The 14,705-nt window shown below is 41.7% G+C and overlaps 3 protein-coding genes across 5 annotated transcripts in view; 2 read left to right on the top strand and 1 right to left on the bottom strand.

Annotated features, from left to right (window-relative positions):
• The window catches only part of LOC126564707 (homogentisate 1,2-dioxygenase), a 650,355-nt gene that overhangs the window by 123,087 nt on the left and 512,563 nt on the right, over window positions 1-14,705 (top strand). The window lies entirely within an intron of this gene.
• The window catches only part of LOC126565684 (uncharacterized), a 343,737-nt gene that overhangs the window by 291,266 nt on the left and 37,766 nt on the right, over window positions 1-14,705 (top strand). The gene's annotated exons all lie outside the window — the stretch shown is intronic.
• Window positions 1-14,705, bottom strand: part of LOC126564326 (pH-sensitive chloride channel 2) — a 31,866-nt gene that overhangs the window by 1,652 nt on the left and 15,509 nt on the right. Inside the window, exons 2-3 of one of the 2 annotated variants that reach the window (XM_050221332.1) lie at window positions 6,851-7,001; window positions 21-130 (exon numbers count right to left, since the gene is read on the bottom strand). In XM_050221332.1, the coding sequence (XP_050077289.1) occupies window positions 21-130; window positions 6,851-6,963 (223 nt within the window). In that variant the 5' untranslated portion in view covers window positions 6,964-7,001. Of the gene's footprint in view, window positions 1-20; window positions 131-6,850; window positions 7,323-14,705 lie in introns of those variants that run through there. The other variant, XM_050221331.1, reaches the window with a different exon arrangement.

The following is a 14,705-nucleotide window of genomic DNA, read 5'->3' as shown; positions in this document are numbered from 1 at the left end:
CCAAACAGCTATTAATTTACCTCGCTTAGGACGCTCCAACCGATCGTAGCGACAGACGTGAGTTAGTCGGGTAAGAAGTTGCGTCTGTGATAGGTGATCTGCTCCTTCCAGTGTGGGACAGTCGGTATCTCTGTAAGTAATAGTTTAAATATATTTTTACTAAAACGTAATAAGCAAGGATATTTTAAATTAAAAGATAAGCAACTATCAGAAAACTATAAATAGAAACGCCCGCATCAACTGCAAGTGCACAAACGTCCGTGACAGAGTCTGCTTGTTTTTTTTTTTTGTTTCGGCAGCAATCACGGCACCAGGACGTGATGCAAAATTGAGCAAGACAACACATTATCATCATCAACGATCGACGGGCCCCGGCATTAAGATGAGCCGTCTGTTTGCTTGTGGTGCGGGGTAAAGCGTATACATACATCCCATTGCTGTGCCGCCTCCATGGCCTTGCTCATTTCTTCACTAATGGGTTAATAAAGTAGACCCAAACGGTTGCCGTTGTTTGGGGAGTGGTGTGGCGCGTTCAGGAACCACAGGTGGGCCTCATGATAAATGTGGCTTTGATCTGCTCCGAAACCGAAACCGAACATGAACCCGTAACGGTGGCTGTTGTGAATCATCAACAGCCGGAAGTTTTACGGGTGCGCCCCTTCGTGGAAGATGTTCCACCGGAACAGATCACCATCATTACACCATCGTCAGCATTGGCATGGATTTTGGGGGACGCACAATAAAACTGATGACGGATTAGAGCTAACGGAAGAGAATGATAGCACTCCGAATGGCTTCAGCGCTGTCCTTAAACTTCTGTTCAGTAACGGGACTGGTGGTTGAAGGTTGGCTAGTTTAAACAGCTTTAGCATCGAAACGTAAACTGACATGTTAAATGTAGCTTTACAAGCAACGTCGAATTTCAACTAACTTAACGAAATTTGAGAACTATTGTGAGGACTTCAAAAACTCTCTTCAATTATTAAAATATACTGCTTTTTCTTATCTTGGTTCATAAAATATCTCTTCTTTTTCAATATTTCAATAGTTTTTTAAATCTCTTCTTTTGCAATATTTATTATGTGTAAATAAAAGTAAAAGCTTTTTAGAAGCAAGTTTAAAGGCTACTAATTTTATATAAAAAATGTATAATAAAATATTTATAAAATATTCCTACATTTGTACATTGAATCGTTGTATGAAGAAATCGGATATTGATCTGAATTTGCTTCTTTGGAATAAGATTTCCTGGAACTTTGATGTTGATTTGGAATGAAATTTATAAATAGATACATTGCTTATTTAGTTCACAAACATTAATCCGTATTTGAAAATAGTTTTTTTTTTCATACATCAATTAGATAATTTTATGCTAAAGATATTGGAATAATTTCACAAAAATTGCCCAAATTAAACATAAATTAAGAAAAAAAGCATAATAAAAACATTCCAAGACTTTCAAGGAAGATGTTATAAGGAGATGAGGGTTCGTCGCTTAAAATGATGGATTGAAGTCTATTGATTTATTCACAAGCAAGGAGCCGATTCTGCCATACATACTCTACAAATGATATTTAAGGAAGTATATTTTAATTTATTTAAGAAACCTTTCTCAATTTTTTTTGAGAAAAATTTTACAGTAATTTGGTTCAATATTTCCTAATTATTTTAATTCAAAAAATTGCTTTCAAAACCCCATTTTCAATCAAAGAACCTAGCACTTGAAATTTTTTAAACATTCTAAACCCAAGTGGGCAACTGCTTTGTCGATTTGCTCCCTCTATTTACATTATTCGCTACCACACTTACGCGCACCCGCGTTTGATCGATCAGCAAGTTTTACGATTAGACGTGTCCGCTGCTTAATTGCATCATGCGTTGTAATTTAATTTACGATCAATGCTTGCAACGCATCCAAAAGCAGGGACATCGAGTGCGCGTACACTGCTGTGAGTTTAAATCCTTTTACCCCACCAAACAAAAGCACTGCAATAAGGGTGTGCGAGAAGTTCAATACTGGATAAGCGATAAAATTAAAATTAATTTGTTTGGTTCGATTAAGCAATAAGGTTAACGACACCCTTGTGATTAAAATGCCGGCACCGATTGTATTATTCTGCCTTCAAAACTGACCCAAGATCAAGGACTCGGCGCGTACTGTACAGAGATCAATAGTCACCAAGCGTGTTGAAAGACTTTAACGTCTGCAGGTGTCCACCCAAAGCCAAACGTTTTGGGAAGACAACGCATCGGATGCATTTAATATGCATCGTCGTACTGCAGCGTCCCGCAAGGTGGCAATGCCTATGCAAGGTTCTTGCCTCGGAGGCGATTAAACCGCAGCGTACCGGTTGCTGTTTAGCTGACCATGATGCTTTGGCGTAGTTACGCACTGGAAGTTGGTAGGAAGGGAGGAGAATTGGTGGGTAAAAACGTGCCCGACACGTTTTCATAAATTTCGTCGATTTGTATGCATCGGCAAAAATCGAACTCCGGCACACTTGGTGAGGCATCGTGAGCGTGCAACGCACCCCGGTGGTAATAGGGAAGTAATTGAAAGCTGTCGATAGCGATTTACTGTTTTTTTTATTCTCCCCTTCCTTCTTGCTTCGTGGTGTCCTTCGTTCGCCCCCGTTAGCCCCTGTTGCCCGTACGTAATAAAGTCATCTGTGGCTTTCTGTGCGTAAATAACCACTAGCGATACTCATTAATGTTTGCCGTTTTAAATAGCTGTCAACCGCCAACGTACGCTTAATTAACCGTTGGATGCCGAGGGAAAGATTGTGATCGTATTTTGCGTTTTGATTCAGTGATCCTTCACGTTGGGAGACTTTTTTGTCTATTTCATTGTTTATTGCGTTCATTGATTGATCTAAAATGTCATAGGAATTATTTTCCCCTGAAAGTGCTTGAGAGTAAATAATTTTAGCTTCTTCCAAAGCTTTTAAATTTAGGAACGAAATAAAAATAGATAAATAGATCACATCAACCGAGCATACCCGTTGAAAGTTTCCCTCAAATGCTTAGGAAAAGGAGGACTCTTTACTAAAGTGAGAGGCGCATTATTTGTGATTCAGTTTTGGCAATACAGTCCGTTCTACTATATTAAAACATACTACAGAAAGATTTGTTATAAAGATACAAATTCAAGAGACTTAAGAGTTATTAGACATCATTCTAAGTGCCACAATTCGATTTTATTCGATCTTTAATCAATATATCATGTCTCTTAAAGTAATCTTTTTGGGCTTCAAGTGTATGAAAGCATGATTGAAAAGCCATTAATTATATTCAATTACTAATAAGACATGAAAAAAGTAATTAAAGCTTATGATCAAATATTGAGATGGAGATAGATAATCATAAAATGAGGCGAGCAGGGACCGGTATCGAATCCTTTTTTGATGCCGCCTTGATCTCGATCTGGATCCTGTGTACAGGTCGAATGAGAAGAAATATACACATAACATATTTCTATGAAAGAAGCAAACGATGTGTAAAAGAAACGAAAATTGTGACGAAACAATGACAAAAAAACGTGATCATTTTAATGGCACTTCAACCGTCCCTATTGTCCTACAAGGGTTAAGTGCTACTTCAGTTTCACTTTCATTAGTTCGCTTACACGCTCCAAGCTCGTTTGAACCGATGCTGCTACTAAACGATCGTTCGATAAGCTCCTTAGCATAGAACAGTTTGATTTTTATCCTTTATCTAACGAACGATTTTAGCTCTTCCTGCTTCCTTTGCTTTTGTGCACGTTCTTTACTGGAGGGGAGGTGGTGGTGGGGGGGGCAGGGGTTGCCTGCCCCACGACGATTGGCGGTAGGGAGAGTGTGAGACAGCGAGTTCCGTCGCATTATTAAAATGTTTTGCCAATTACCGGCTAAGGCTATTTACATTTCACGAACGCTCTGGCTCTGGCGCAGTTTACTCACGCCTTGCAATCAGGGAGGAGAAGAAAAAAAAAATGTGTGGCACGTGATTTATCCGTTCCAACACGTAGCAGCGAAAACGTGTGCATGCTAGGGGGCTACGGGCAACAAGATACTCCCATCGGTAAACTACCATCAAGGACAAAAATGTAAAAATTATGAGAGAAAAATCTATATTTTTACAAGCTTCTAGCTTGGCTGATGTTTGATTGCTTTAATTCGATCTTCGAGGCTTTCGTGCATAACATCCGCTCAAACCAGTTTTCTCTTGTGCATAGTGTCTCGAGGGAGGAAGTCATAAAGCTCTTATAGAATCTTTGAGGAAGCCTCCAAAGTTTAAATAAAGCGTTTCCTTCTGCGATCTCGTTCCAATAGTTTTTAATCCTTTTCAGCTTCCATTCGTACATTTTTTAATTCAAACACAGGATGTCGTCTTATAGTAACGAACACTGGCTCGCATACGGTCACGATAAATGCTCTCCCAGTATGAAGCTTACTTCACGTGCACTATATTAAGTGTAATAGTTAATGGCTACAACAACGGGACCAAACTATCTGCACGTAATCACGTTCGTTGTTTCACACTCTTGCAACCGGTACGGCGGATGCCATTGATGGCGCTCAATTGTTGGCACGATTCGTCAATTACTGCAGGCGTCACATGGGATTTGAAAAGATTTCGAAATTAGTCAGAAATCATTTACTAAGCGAAAAAATAAAGAGCTCACTTACGATCCAGCTGAACCCCCACGAGTTCTTTTTGAGATACATAGAAACGTGAAAGATTGCTAGATCTTGTGTGGGTTGAATAGATACTTACAATTTCATCTTTTCGAATAAAAATCGGAACGAAAAAATTAAATGATCATAACAAAATGTACCCTTTTGCGCCTGACTCTTCCAATTCGATGCTCATTGTCCAAATTCAATGAAACAAAAAAGAAAACCAATAAATGAAACACAAAAAAACAAGATAAGCGCTCCGGTTGCGGCACGGATCCATGATCAAGATACCTTTTGCACCGCACAGCTTCTCGCTGCGCTTAATGGAGTTCCTGTGTTCGGCTGCGATGCTGTGATAAAATCGTACCACAATAAAGCACACCATTTAATAAACTCAAAACGGCTCGTTTCGTTTCGGAAACAAATGCACCGATAGAGATCGTCGTCGCCGTAGGTGGGTACCGCGATCAAAGTACCGGCCGAACTGGCGCACCGGTTCTAATGAACAGTGGTGCGTACGCGCCAATGCGCCAACAAAATGCGTTCAATGTCGTACGCGACATTGAACTTGTCATGTCAACACGACTCCATCATTCCGGCTTCGAGAGCTACTGCGGCAGCAGTTGCAACGTTCGTTCCCTTTGGGCGGGTTGGCCAGGAAGTGCCGCTGGTACGGTACAGTGCCGGCTGCCAGTGGTAGAAGTAGTGGGCTGCTGCTCTATTTGCACTTTGAACCGGTTTCAATTTTCTTCGAGTGGTTTCCATCATCCGGGCGGGAGAAGAACACTTCGCAATGGGTGGTCCGATCGAACCTGTTTCGACTGTCGATTAGGGATTTTTCTTCAACTGAGAAAAATTTCTTCTCGAAATTAAATGCCAAAAGGTCGGTACCAAGAGTTCCCAACATGCAGATCATGAATAGTACGATCACGTATAGCCGACATGAAACGTATTGTTTTGGCTGTCCAAACATCCACAGCGATCTATCATCGACTCCAAACATCTACCGGCAAGTACTAGGATTCTGAGCGCTAACTGTCGCCTGGATCCACACGCCTAGATGCACTCCCAAGTGCATCGTACACAATGCAACAACTCGCGTTTCAATAGCGTTTGTTGACATCAACGTCCATTTGTCCCGTTTTGTGGTGCGAGAAACTTGAGCATTGAGCTCCCGCTTGTCTAGCCTAAAACGTCTAAACAGAAGCGCCCTACCGCTTGTCAATACATGATTAATCAAGCTAAATTAAAAACTTACTTTACTAATACTTTAGCGTCCACACCGTGGGACGGAAAGAAACAAATAAATAAATATCTTTGCTCGGTACGTGCTCGCGTACGTGGTGGTTTAGTTTACAAACGTACGAAAGCAGCTGCTTTGCACACCTAGTAATACGGATAGTCTTATCGGAAGCGGGTTGTGAATCATTCCTCTTATTCCTAGCACCATTCGCACTCATAGAAGACACACTCAGACAGCCACAGATAGGCAGATACTATATCATAATGTGACGCTTTGTGAGCACTTGCTGCTATTTACCAACTGCATCCGCCGTAGCGAGATAAAATGTCCACACACTCGGGCACCCCGCAAAGGAACACTGGATTGACAAACCCGGTGCGGAGTAAATAGTTCACAAACGCCACCGGCCCTAAAGTCCACACACACACTCGCACAATGTTCGGAGATTTCACTAAAGCTGTTTGAATTTTTATGCCAAATGTGTTGGGATTGCAATAGCTTGAAATGGTGTTCAAGTAGATCAGAAAATAAAAATTAAAACACTCGTCCTATCATTCGAGCAAACTTCAGGACATGCTCGACTGTAACCTGTTGTAATAAATCAAAATTACATCTGAAAGCATCAACAACAACTTCGGGATGGCCCTGTAAGATGGCGGAAAAGGCACATTAATCTGTAGTTGCTGTTTATAACCGAATAATAACCGAAATTTATTATTCTCTCTTTTTGGGCGTAATAATCGGAACCTTATACTAGCTTAGCGATCACTGTAATATCTTTAAGATTGATATCTGCACTGCCCTTGAAGCTAAAAGCTAAATGACATTACCACCCATCCCATTAGCGGCCAATAGTTGCGAGCTTAGTAAACATCAAACTGACCATCAGCATCGATCGTTTAATGGCTCACTAAACGCGTCACCTCATCAAGCATCATTTCCTACTTACTTGCCGCTAGATTTAGCATCCGGCCGGTGATCATCCGTCGCGTTAACGTGCAAGATGTCCGCCTCCACTGTGGCCGGTGGCAGTAGCAGTTTCTGGATCTCCTCCGGCGACATTGTACCTTCGGTTGTGGACGTCCCCTGCGATGGTACAGCTGCCGCGGTGGTGCTGCTGCTGGAACTGAGGCTACTGTCCACAGGAACGAACGATACCGGTGCTTCGGACGAGGGTTTTGTGGCAGCGTACGGTACCGTGCTGCTTCTCGGCTGGTTCAGATCGACCAATTCCGTTTCATTGAGCAATGGTGCCCGTGAGGGTGGCGCCGGTGGCGTCATACTGACGATGATGGGTACCGTCAGCCCATCATCAGCAACCACAGCCACACTGTTTTGCGCTATCACGGCCGTTACAAAAGCGTACAGGCACACCAGAAACACGTACACCGTGGATGCCCGGCCCGGAGAATGCATCTTTGTCTTGGGCGAGCGTGCTAGGAATTGCTCGTTTACTTCCACACACAGACGGACTTATCGTTATACTTAAGCGACCGATACCGATCGATAAGCGAGGGTGCTTACTTATACACTTATTATATGCTGACTACGCACTATGACACACGGATAGGGAAACTGGCTTGAGGAACGTTTGGTGAAGGATACCTTCCACCCTCGAAGGATCACTTCGATAAACGGGTGATCAGAAGATGGGAAATTAAATCACATAATGTTTTGCAATGGCGTCACGTTTTGTGCTTTTCTGCTTTAATCGATCATCGTGCCACTCCTCGGATCGGACCGGATCCTTCCAGAACCTTTTGACCTTGTTAACCCCGCGCGCGTGCCCTTGTTTGTTCGATGTATCCGGACGAGTTTTAACTCAAATTCACAATGCTTACAACTAGGCGAAGACACAGCGCAGCGCAAACGATATTGTACGGGCTTTTGTTGTGCTGACTTCAAGTGCCAAACAAAACCACTATAGCCAACGGTGAAGCACTTTGGAGTAGTTTGCACCCTCTATTTCCTTCCGAGACTTTCGCGCCACAACGCACAGTGGACACTTTCGATGAAATATTCGCTCGAAACCCACGGAGCACAGCACACTTCACCCCCCCCACAACTATCGTCTAGCTGTAAACGGAAACGGTGGTGCGCCCGTTCTGCACGTGATCTCGGATCTCGGATCGCGCTGTTTCGGTTCACGCGGAGCCTTTGCTTTACTTACTGTTCGACCGCGAACCACAAGCAACTGATTATATCCGAACCGTAGTGGTTGCACGCCGTCGTAAGTTCTCGCGTCTTGGTCGGGTCGTGTTCGGTGCGAATTTGGTGTGTGTGTGTGTTTCTGTGAAGCGTTGCGTGTGCCAACGAACCAACTAAGGTCGCCCTGGGGTGGGTGGGTTGTTTGGGCACCGTGTGGCAAGGGAGGATGCTACTCCTGTTGTATGATAATGCATGTTGCTGATGATGACGTCGTCGCAGTCGGGTGGTGGGCCATTGTATGCTGCGTAAGTCAGGATCCGAGCCAACACAAGACGAAACAGCAAGCGTTCGGCGTTCGGATGGATGCTGCACCTTCGGCTTCCGGCTCGCTCCGGTGGATGACGTTTTGTCAGTACCTTTGATAGTTAGTACAGGCTTGTTCTAGCGCACCGTGTACTAAAAATGTGACTGCTAACTCAATAACTTAGTGATGCTTTACTTTATTGCTTAAAAAATGTGCTTCTTTTGCATGCTACTAACAATTGTAAGGATTCCCCAAGACTTTCTTTCTTTTAATTATTTCTAAAACTTTTATAATAAGGCCCATACACATTAAGGCCCATACACCTTTCATATGAATTACGCAGCGCTTCAACAACCATCATTATTTATTCCTGCTTCTGTTCCTATAGTATGAGAATCAGTAGTGACGAAGTTGTAGGCAATAAACACGGTAGAGCACAGATAAAAGAGAATTAAAAATCCATCAGATGGTATTCTTGGTTAAATGAATGAATGAATCGATGAGTGTACTACATTCAAAGAATCTTTTTTTCTCTGTTTTAATGTAATAAGGTAAGCTGTGTTCCGTCATGTAAGTGAATTACCAGTGCGCAATTGATGCTGTGTCTATGGGTAGAGGCGTCAACGGCGTCAGTCTTCAAATGGCAAAATCATAGTTTAAAATCCATATAAGAGAACGCTCCCTCTTGTAGTGAGGACTGACTTCTCAACTACGTGATATTAGCAGGTCTAGTAAAGCCATCAGATGGTCGCCAGCATGACCGAAAAACTAACTATGTGTGACCACTACAATGATATTATAAATAGAGTAAACAGAACTTTTGCTTTGACAATGCGACATTCATTCAATTCTCGTCTTGTAAGACCAAACACGCTATAAGACGCCTTAGGAGACTCGAAATAGCTCGGTTAAACCGTGCTGAAAACGATGTTTGTTTCTAGGCTTAGATGCTAGGCCTAGAAGCGCTAGAAAATCGCCGTAAATAAGCTAAGATTCTGTTCGTTAGAAAAAATTTCAAGGGACAAATGGACTCTCCTAGATATCTTTAAAAATTCAACCATCATATTCTTCTTCCTGGACAAACGACCCCAAAGTCACGCCGGCCATCGAATGGCTTATGAGACTTGCTGATACCACGTAATTGGATAGAACGGTCCGGATGGGATTTGAACTCCGGTCCAGCACTGTGAAGACCAGCGCACCATCCACCCCGCTTCTGGGGGTCACATTAGTAATTTGCAGAACATCTTTTCCTCTATATTTTGAACTGCAAATCAACCGAAAACTACCCATTAGATCGACGTTCTAATATTTATTCCAAGTGTACAATCATGTATCGTTTTTCGTGTCCAAAACCAAAACACCAAAGAATCCCATCAATATTCTTTGTCGCACCGGCTCATTGCTTACCAAAATGAAAAATTTCCTTCTCACGATTTATCACCGAAGGACGTCCGTGTGGCGGAAGAAGCCATTAGGCCCATTTTATTTTTTTCGAGGCCATTCAAGACCAGTGGCCCGAAAGTTGTGTCCCTGGCACCATCAGCCAACAGGAGATTTTTGTTTGTGTCACGATTTTTTGGTTTGCTGTTGAAAATATTGTTGAAAATTAAAATTAGTCTGAAAAACAACCGACCTGCGTGAATGGTGTATGTATGCAAATATTTAGGCGAAAAAAACGCATGTAGCAACAGCGAAGTAAAGTAATGCCAGCAAGTAACGAGTTAACCAATTCATGAGAAGGTAATTTGCATGTCGATCAAATAGTAAACATGAACAGGAAAAATTGTTGTTGATCATCGATATCGTTTGTCGAATATTGCTGAAAGCAACTTGGATGCTTTTGTTAGTAATATTTTTTTGCACATAATACAAGAGCATAACTCAACTAAACGTGGTCTTGAGACAATTATGTGGTTTATCATCTTTCGCATACAAACAAATGTAAATCATCGCGTAAATAACAAACATAACTGATTATATGACTTACTACTTGGTACTAGCACTGTGATTCATCTCCCCAAAGTACAACAAAGGACCCTGGAACAGTCAGAAGATGCGCTAGTGTCAACAACAACAAAATACTAACGTCTTATTTGAGAAAAAGAAATCAAACATCAGCTCAACTTTGGTTGCTAAGGCGACGCCGTTGAACATCGCTTTGTGGACCAAAACGGCGGAAAAGGGTTACTTTAGTACCGTTGTACTAAAATAGCGCGAAATGAGTTGAAAAGTTTCAGGTAAACCTTATTGAAAGTCATTGTGAGTATTGAAAATATGTGTTGTTTAATGGAAAGAGAAAACTGTACACATTCCTTTGAAAATATATTAGCTTATACAATCAAAGTGTTAACATCCTCAAATAAAGCGTGGTTTTTCAGGTATACAACACGTACAACATTTCACTTTACTTGTCAATCATGTGGCCTGACTGTCGACAAAAAAGAAGCATTTTTCAGACTTTTTTTTTATCTCCAACCAAGCAAGTAAACACAATTAAGAGGTATGATATCGCGGCGTAAAACAAACAGCACACACAACACACGACCGGAATTGCTCTGCGTCTCGATTGATGATGATGTTACGATGTTATGATGTTTTGATGCTTGTAAAGGGTGTTTTGTGGTTTGGTTGAGCTTTTTTCCTGCACTCCCCTTTCCTGTACCATCCACTCGGAACCATACTCCCGGGACGGTGGTGGACACAGTATGTAAAACAGAAGAAATCGATTTGCAGGGATGATGAATTTGTTAAACACAACTGTCCCGGCAAACACTACTTTACCGTTTTGTCGAGAGTGCCGCCGACAACATTAACGATCGTGTTTGGTTTGTGTTTGGCTGAGAATGCTTGAACTAGAGCGTTGACGCATCACACTCAAAAGGGTGTTTTGGGATTTTTTTTTTTGTAAAATCATTCGAAGAAGCTGATAAATGCGTTACGTTTAAGTGCATCTCAAGCACTTTGGTAACATTTCACCATGTTTAGCACAGCTTTTTGGGAGGAAATAGATTTTCCAGGGAAACACGCTTGATCAAATGCTCGTGACTTTTTGTTCGTTTCACAGGCTGGGGACCTGGTGAGAGAATGACTCCGGTGCATAATGAGACTTCCAACACGACAATGTCCTTTGAACATTGAAACCTCTTCGACGATAAGAGACCACTATGACTACGAAGTGTTTTAGTACTCGAGGTCTGGGTCTTAGTTGAGACTTATTGAACAAAAAGCCTTCTTGGAGTACGAAGTTTCTTCGACTACGAGGTTTCAAGGTAAATGAGCTCCTTTGGACGATGTGGTAAAATTCTTTTGTAAATTTGTTTTCGATGTCCTTTTGAATGCTGCCACTTACGAGACGACGAGGATGGTTCTACTTCGAAGAAATGACTTGATTACTTGAAAGGCTCTCTTCGACTACGAAGTGTTTTTGTACTCGAGACTCCTTCAACTAGCAAGTTTAAATTGTAAAAAAGATCTTCGTTTTACGGATTAGGCTTTACTCATAAGCAATAAGGTACTCAAGAAATTATACATTAAAAATTTACAATTTAATAATTTTGAAATTCTCCTTTGATCCGAACAACAAGACCAACACCAGCTGAAGGAACCACCGTTTTATTTTTCATCCTATCAATCACCTCGATACCGTCCTCTTCATCATCTTCGGATCATCGTTCGATCGCACTCGGGTCCCATTGGCCGCCATACCAGTAACCGCCGTCTTAGTTTCTGCCCCTTAAATCAGAAGAAATCCTTGCAGCCAAACCAAAGTCGCTACCGCGAGTAGCGATTTCTTTTCTTTACAACTAAAATAAGCTCCCGTGGATATAAAACTCCTAGGACGACAAATTCGCTCGGACGATAAGACGAACATTTTTTGTAATTAAATTTAACGGACTACGAACGTGAGACTAGGCTCTAGCCTCTGCGACAGTTTTTGTCACTAATAAAGTAACTTTCATTTCATTTAAATCCACTTTGCACGTGAATCATTCTAACCCACTTATAAAGCCGATAACTCGCTCACTTATCACCATATCAGATGTGATAAAACCGGTGACAAAAGTGTTATTACACATCCTCACATTTTACAACCAAATATTTGCCCATTTAAATCCCCTATCTGCAGAAAAGCTGTAACCGTAATGCATCTGCAATGATTCATGACAATCAAAAAAACACCGCAGAGCCAGAAGTGAAAGCGCGAATCACTATTATGTCAACGATCCACGCACTGCACGAGACGATCCCGACCCGCGATATGAAGATGTTGCCAATTTATCACATATGCATCTTCATTATCACATTCGCCTATCTACATATTGGCTCTCGCTTTTGTTTTGCTGCTGCTGAGTGCTCCCCGGGAGGAGGAAGCCATCCGATTATCAAATTCAATTATCGACTTTTTTGGGGCCAACCCCAGCCCGATGACGGCAATTCGGCCGAGGGAACAGATGTCTCGAAAATTACCATATCGTAGAAAACGGAACGAACGGTTCCTCCAGAAGCGATACGAACTTTTGGCAACAATGGGCTACTTACTGGAGGCGGTTGGCTTCATTACGTAGGCGCCGGTTCAGTGCAGATACTGACCTATCCCTGTGTGTTTTTTTTTGTTGTTGCGTGAACATAAGATTAGAAATAAAATAGATAAGCTTTTACTTACGTACGTGAATAATATGTTGAGGTGGAGTATAGCACAATTGGAACGGTTATTCGGTGTGCTGGAGGCGCCTGGCCGTTTGTAACTTAGTTAATTTGAATTGGTTACAGTTTGAAAATTTGTAGTAATATTTTTCCAACCGACTAAGCTTTTGGAATACTTTTTTAAATAACATTTAATACCTCTACAATTTTAAGAGTCATCGAAATAAGGGTAAAAGAAAATAAAGGAAAATCCGTAATGTAAGGCCAAGACCTCTCTCGAGGCTGTAGAGCTAAAGAAGAATTTTTTTAAGTAATAATTTCTTTGTTTACACAAACCTTTAATAGTTTAAACTCATTAAATGAAAGGAAAATATTATTTTTTATAATTAAATCATTTTTTCTCTTCACATAACCCAACAGAATAGGGTCCGTTGAGGGCAAGTCTCCTTGGACGATAAGTTCGCTTGGACGATTTGACGAACATTTTCTTAGAAGATCGTCATCAGGCATCATGGGCTACGATCGTGAGTGAGGGCCCTAGCAGCTGCCTATTCCTAACAGAAAATTGATCAACTCCGAAGAAACTCTCTTTGAAGTCCATTGGTTAAACGGACCTTATGGAGTTTTAGGTAAGTGTCTTCGGATCCAATACTCATTCATGTCATGTTTGTACATCACATCTGTCGCGAAAAATCGCATAACATGGTTCGATATCGCTCAACAAACGGTGTTACTTTAACGCCGGGAATACGACCAACTCCGAAAAATAAACATGCCACGAAACAGTGACTGTTGGGGCCATAGATTGTAATAGACAATTTATAGAATATTTAAAATTGGCTAAATGCCGAAAGCTAGTCGCAGATCCCCAATAGTATAAAGTCTAGCGAAATTAAATCAGTTCCCATAGTTTCGTGTAGCTTTACGTGCAGACCGCTTAGAGCCTCGGTGAGGTTAAATCTGCCACTGAATGCCGTGAAGCACCGGAAATCGCTTAGGAAAAAAATATCGATTGTAAAATGCGTTATAGAGCACAATCTCGTATCCAGTTTGCACCAGAAGAATTTTTTACCTGTCACTTGTCGCCATCGGCAAAGAAGCTCTGACCGATAACGACCTTGTGTGTGAGCTGACCTTATGTAGAATTCGATAACTTTCGTCCAGAAAACGGGACTTTGTTTCTCGCGGACGCTTACTTCTTGCTCATGTCTTGCTCATGTTCATCATACGACGAATCATCAACTGTTTCTGTTTGTTTTCGCGCTTTAATAACACTCATTCGAAGGGAACGCAGTTCGATGTCCATTCCCTCAAGCAGTTGTATGGTTCAATGCCAAACTTATGGATGGATGCCTCTTGAAGACCCTTTTCTCAATGTGTAAGAACAACGAAACAAAACACGTGCAAATGATGAATGGAAAAGCATATAATCATACGCAACGATCAACTTCATGCACAAGTGTAAACAACTCCACGTCCTCCGGTAAGTTCGCCGTACGGTAGATCTGATCATAATCAGGAAACAAGCTGACACAAACAGTTACGATCGAACGAACGCCGTATTTCAATTAGAACTCCATTTCCTGGAGCACTGGAAAGCAAAAGGGAAAGTCTTATCTCATAACGCACCCAAACAGGGAAACCTTGACAGGATGTTTTGACTCTGTTCGATCGTGCATTCTTGGTGAGCAAAGATCAAACTGCC

This window comes from Anopheles maculipalpis, chromosome 3RL, assembly GCF_943734695.1.
Source record: "Anopheles maculipalpis chromosome 3RL, idAnoMacuDA_375_x, whole genome shotgun sequence".
NCBI lineage: Eukaryota > Metazoa > Arthropoda > Insecta > Diptera > Culicidae > Anopheles > Anopheles maculipalpis.
This window is presented reverse-complemented; position numbering and strand designations above follow the sequence as displayed.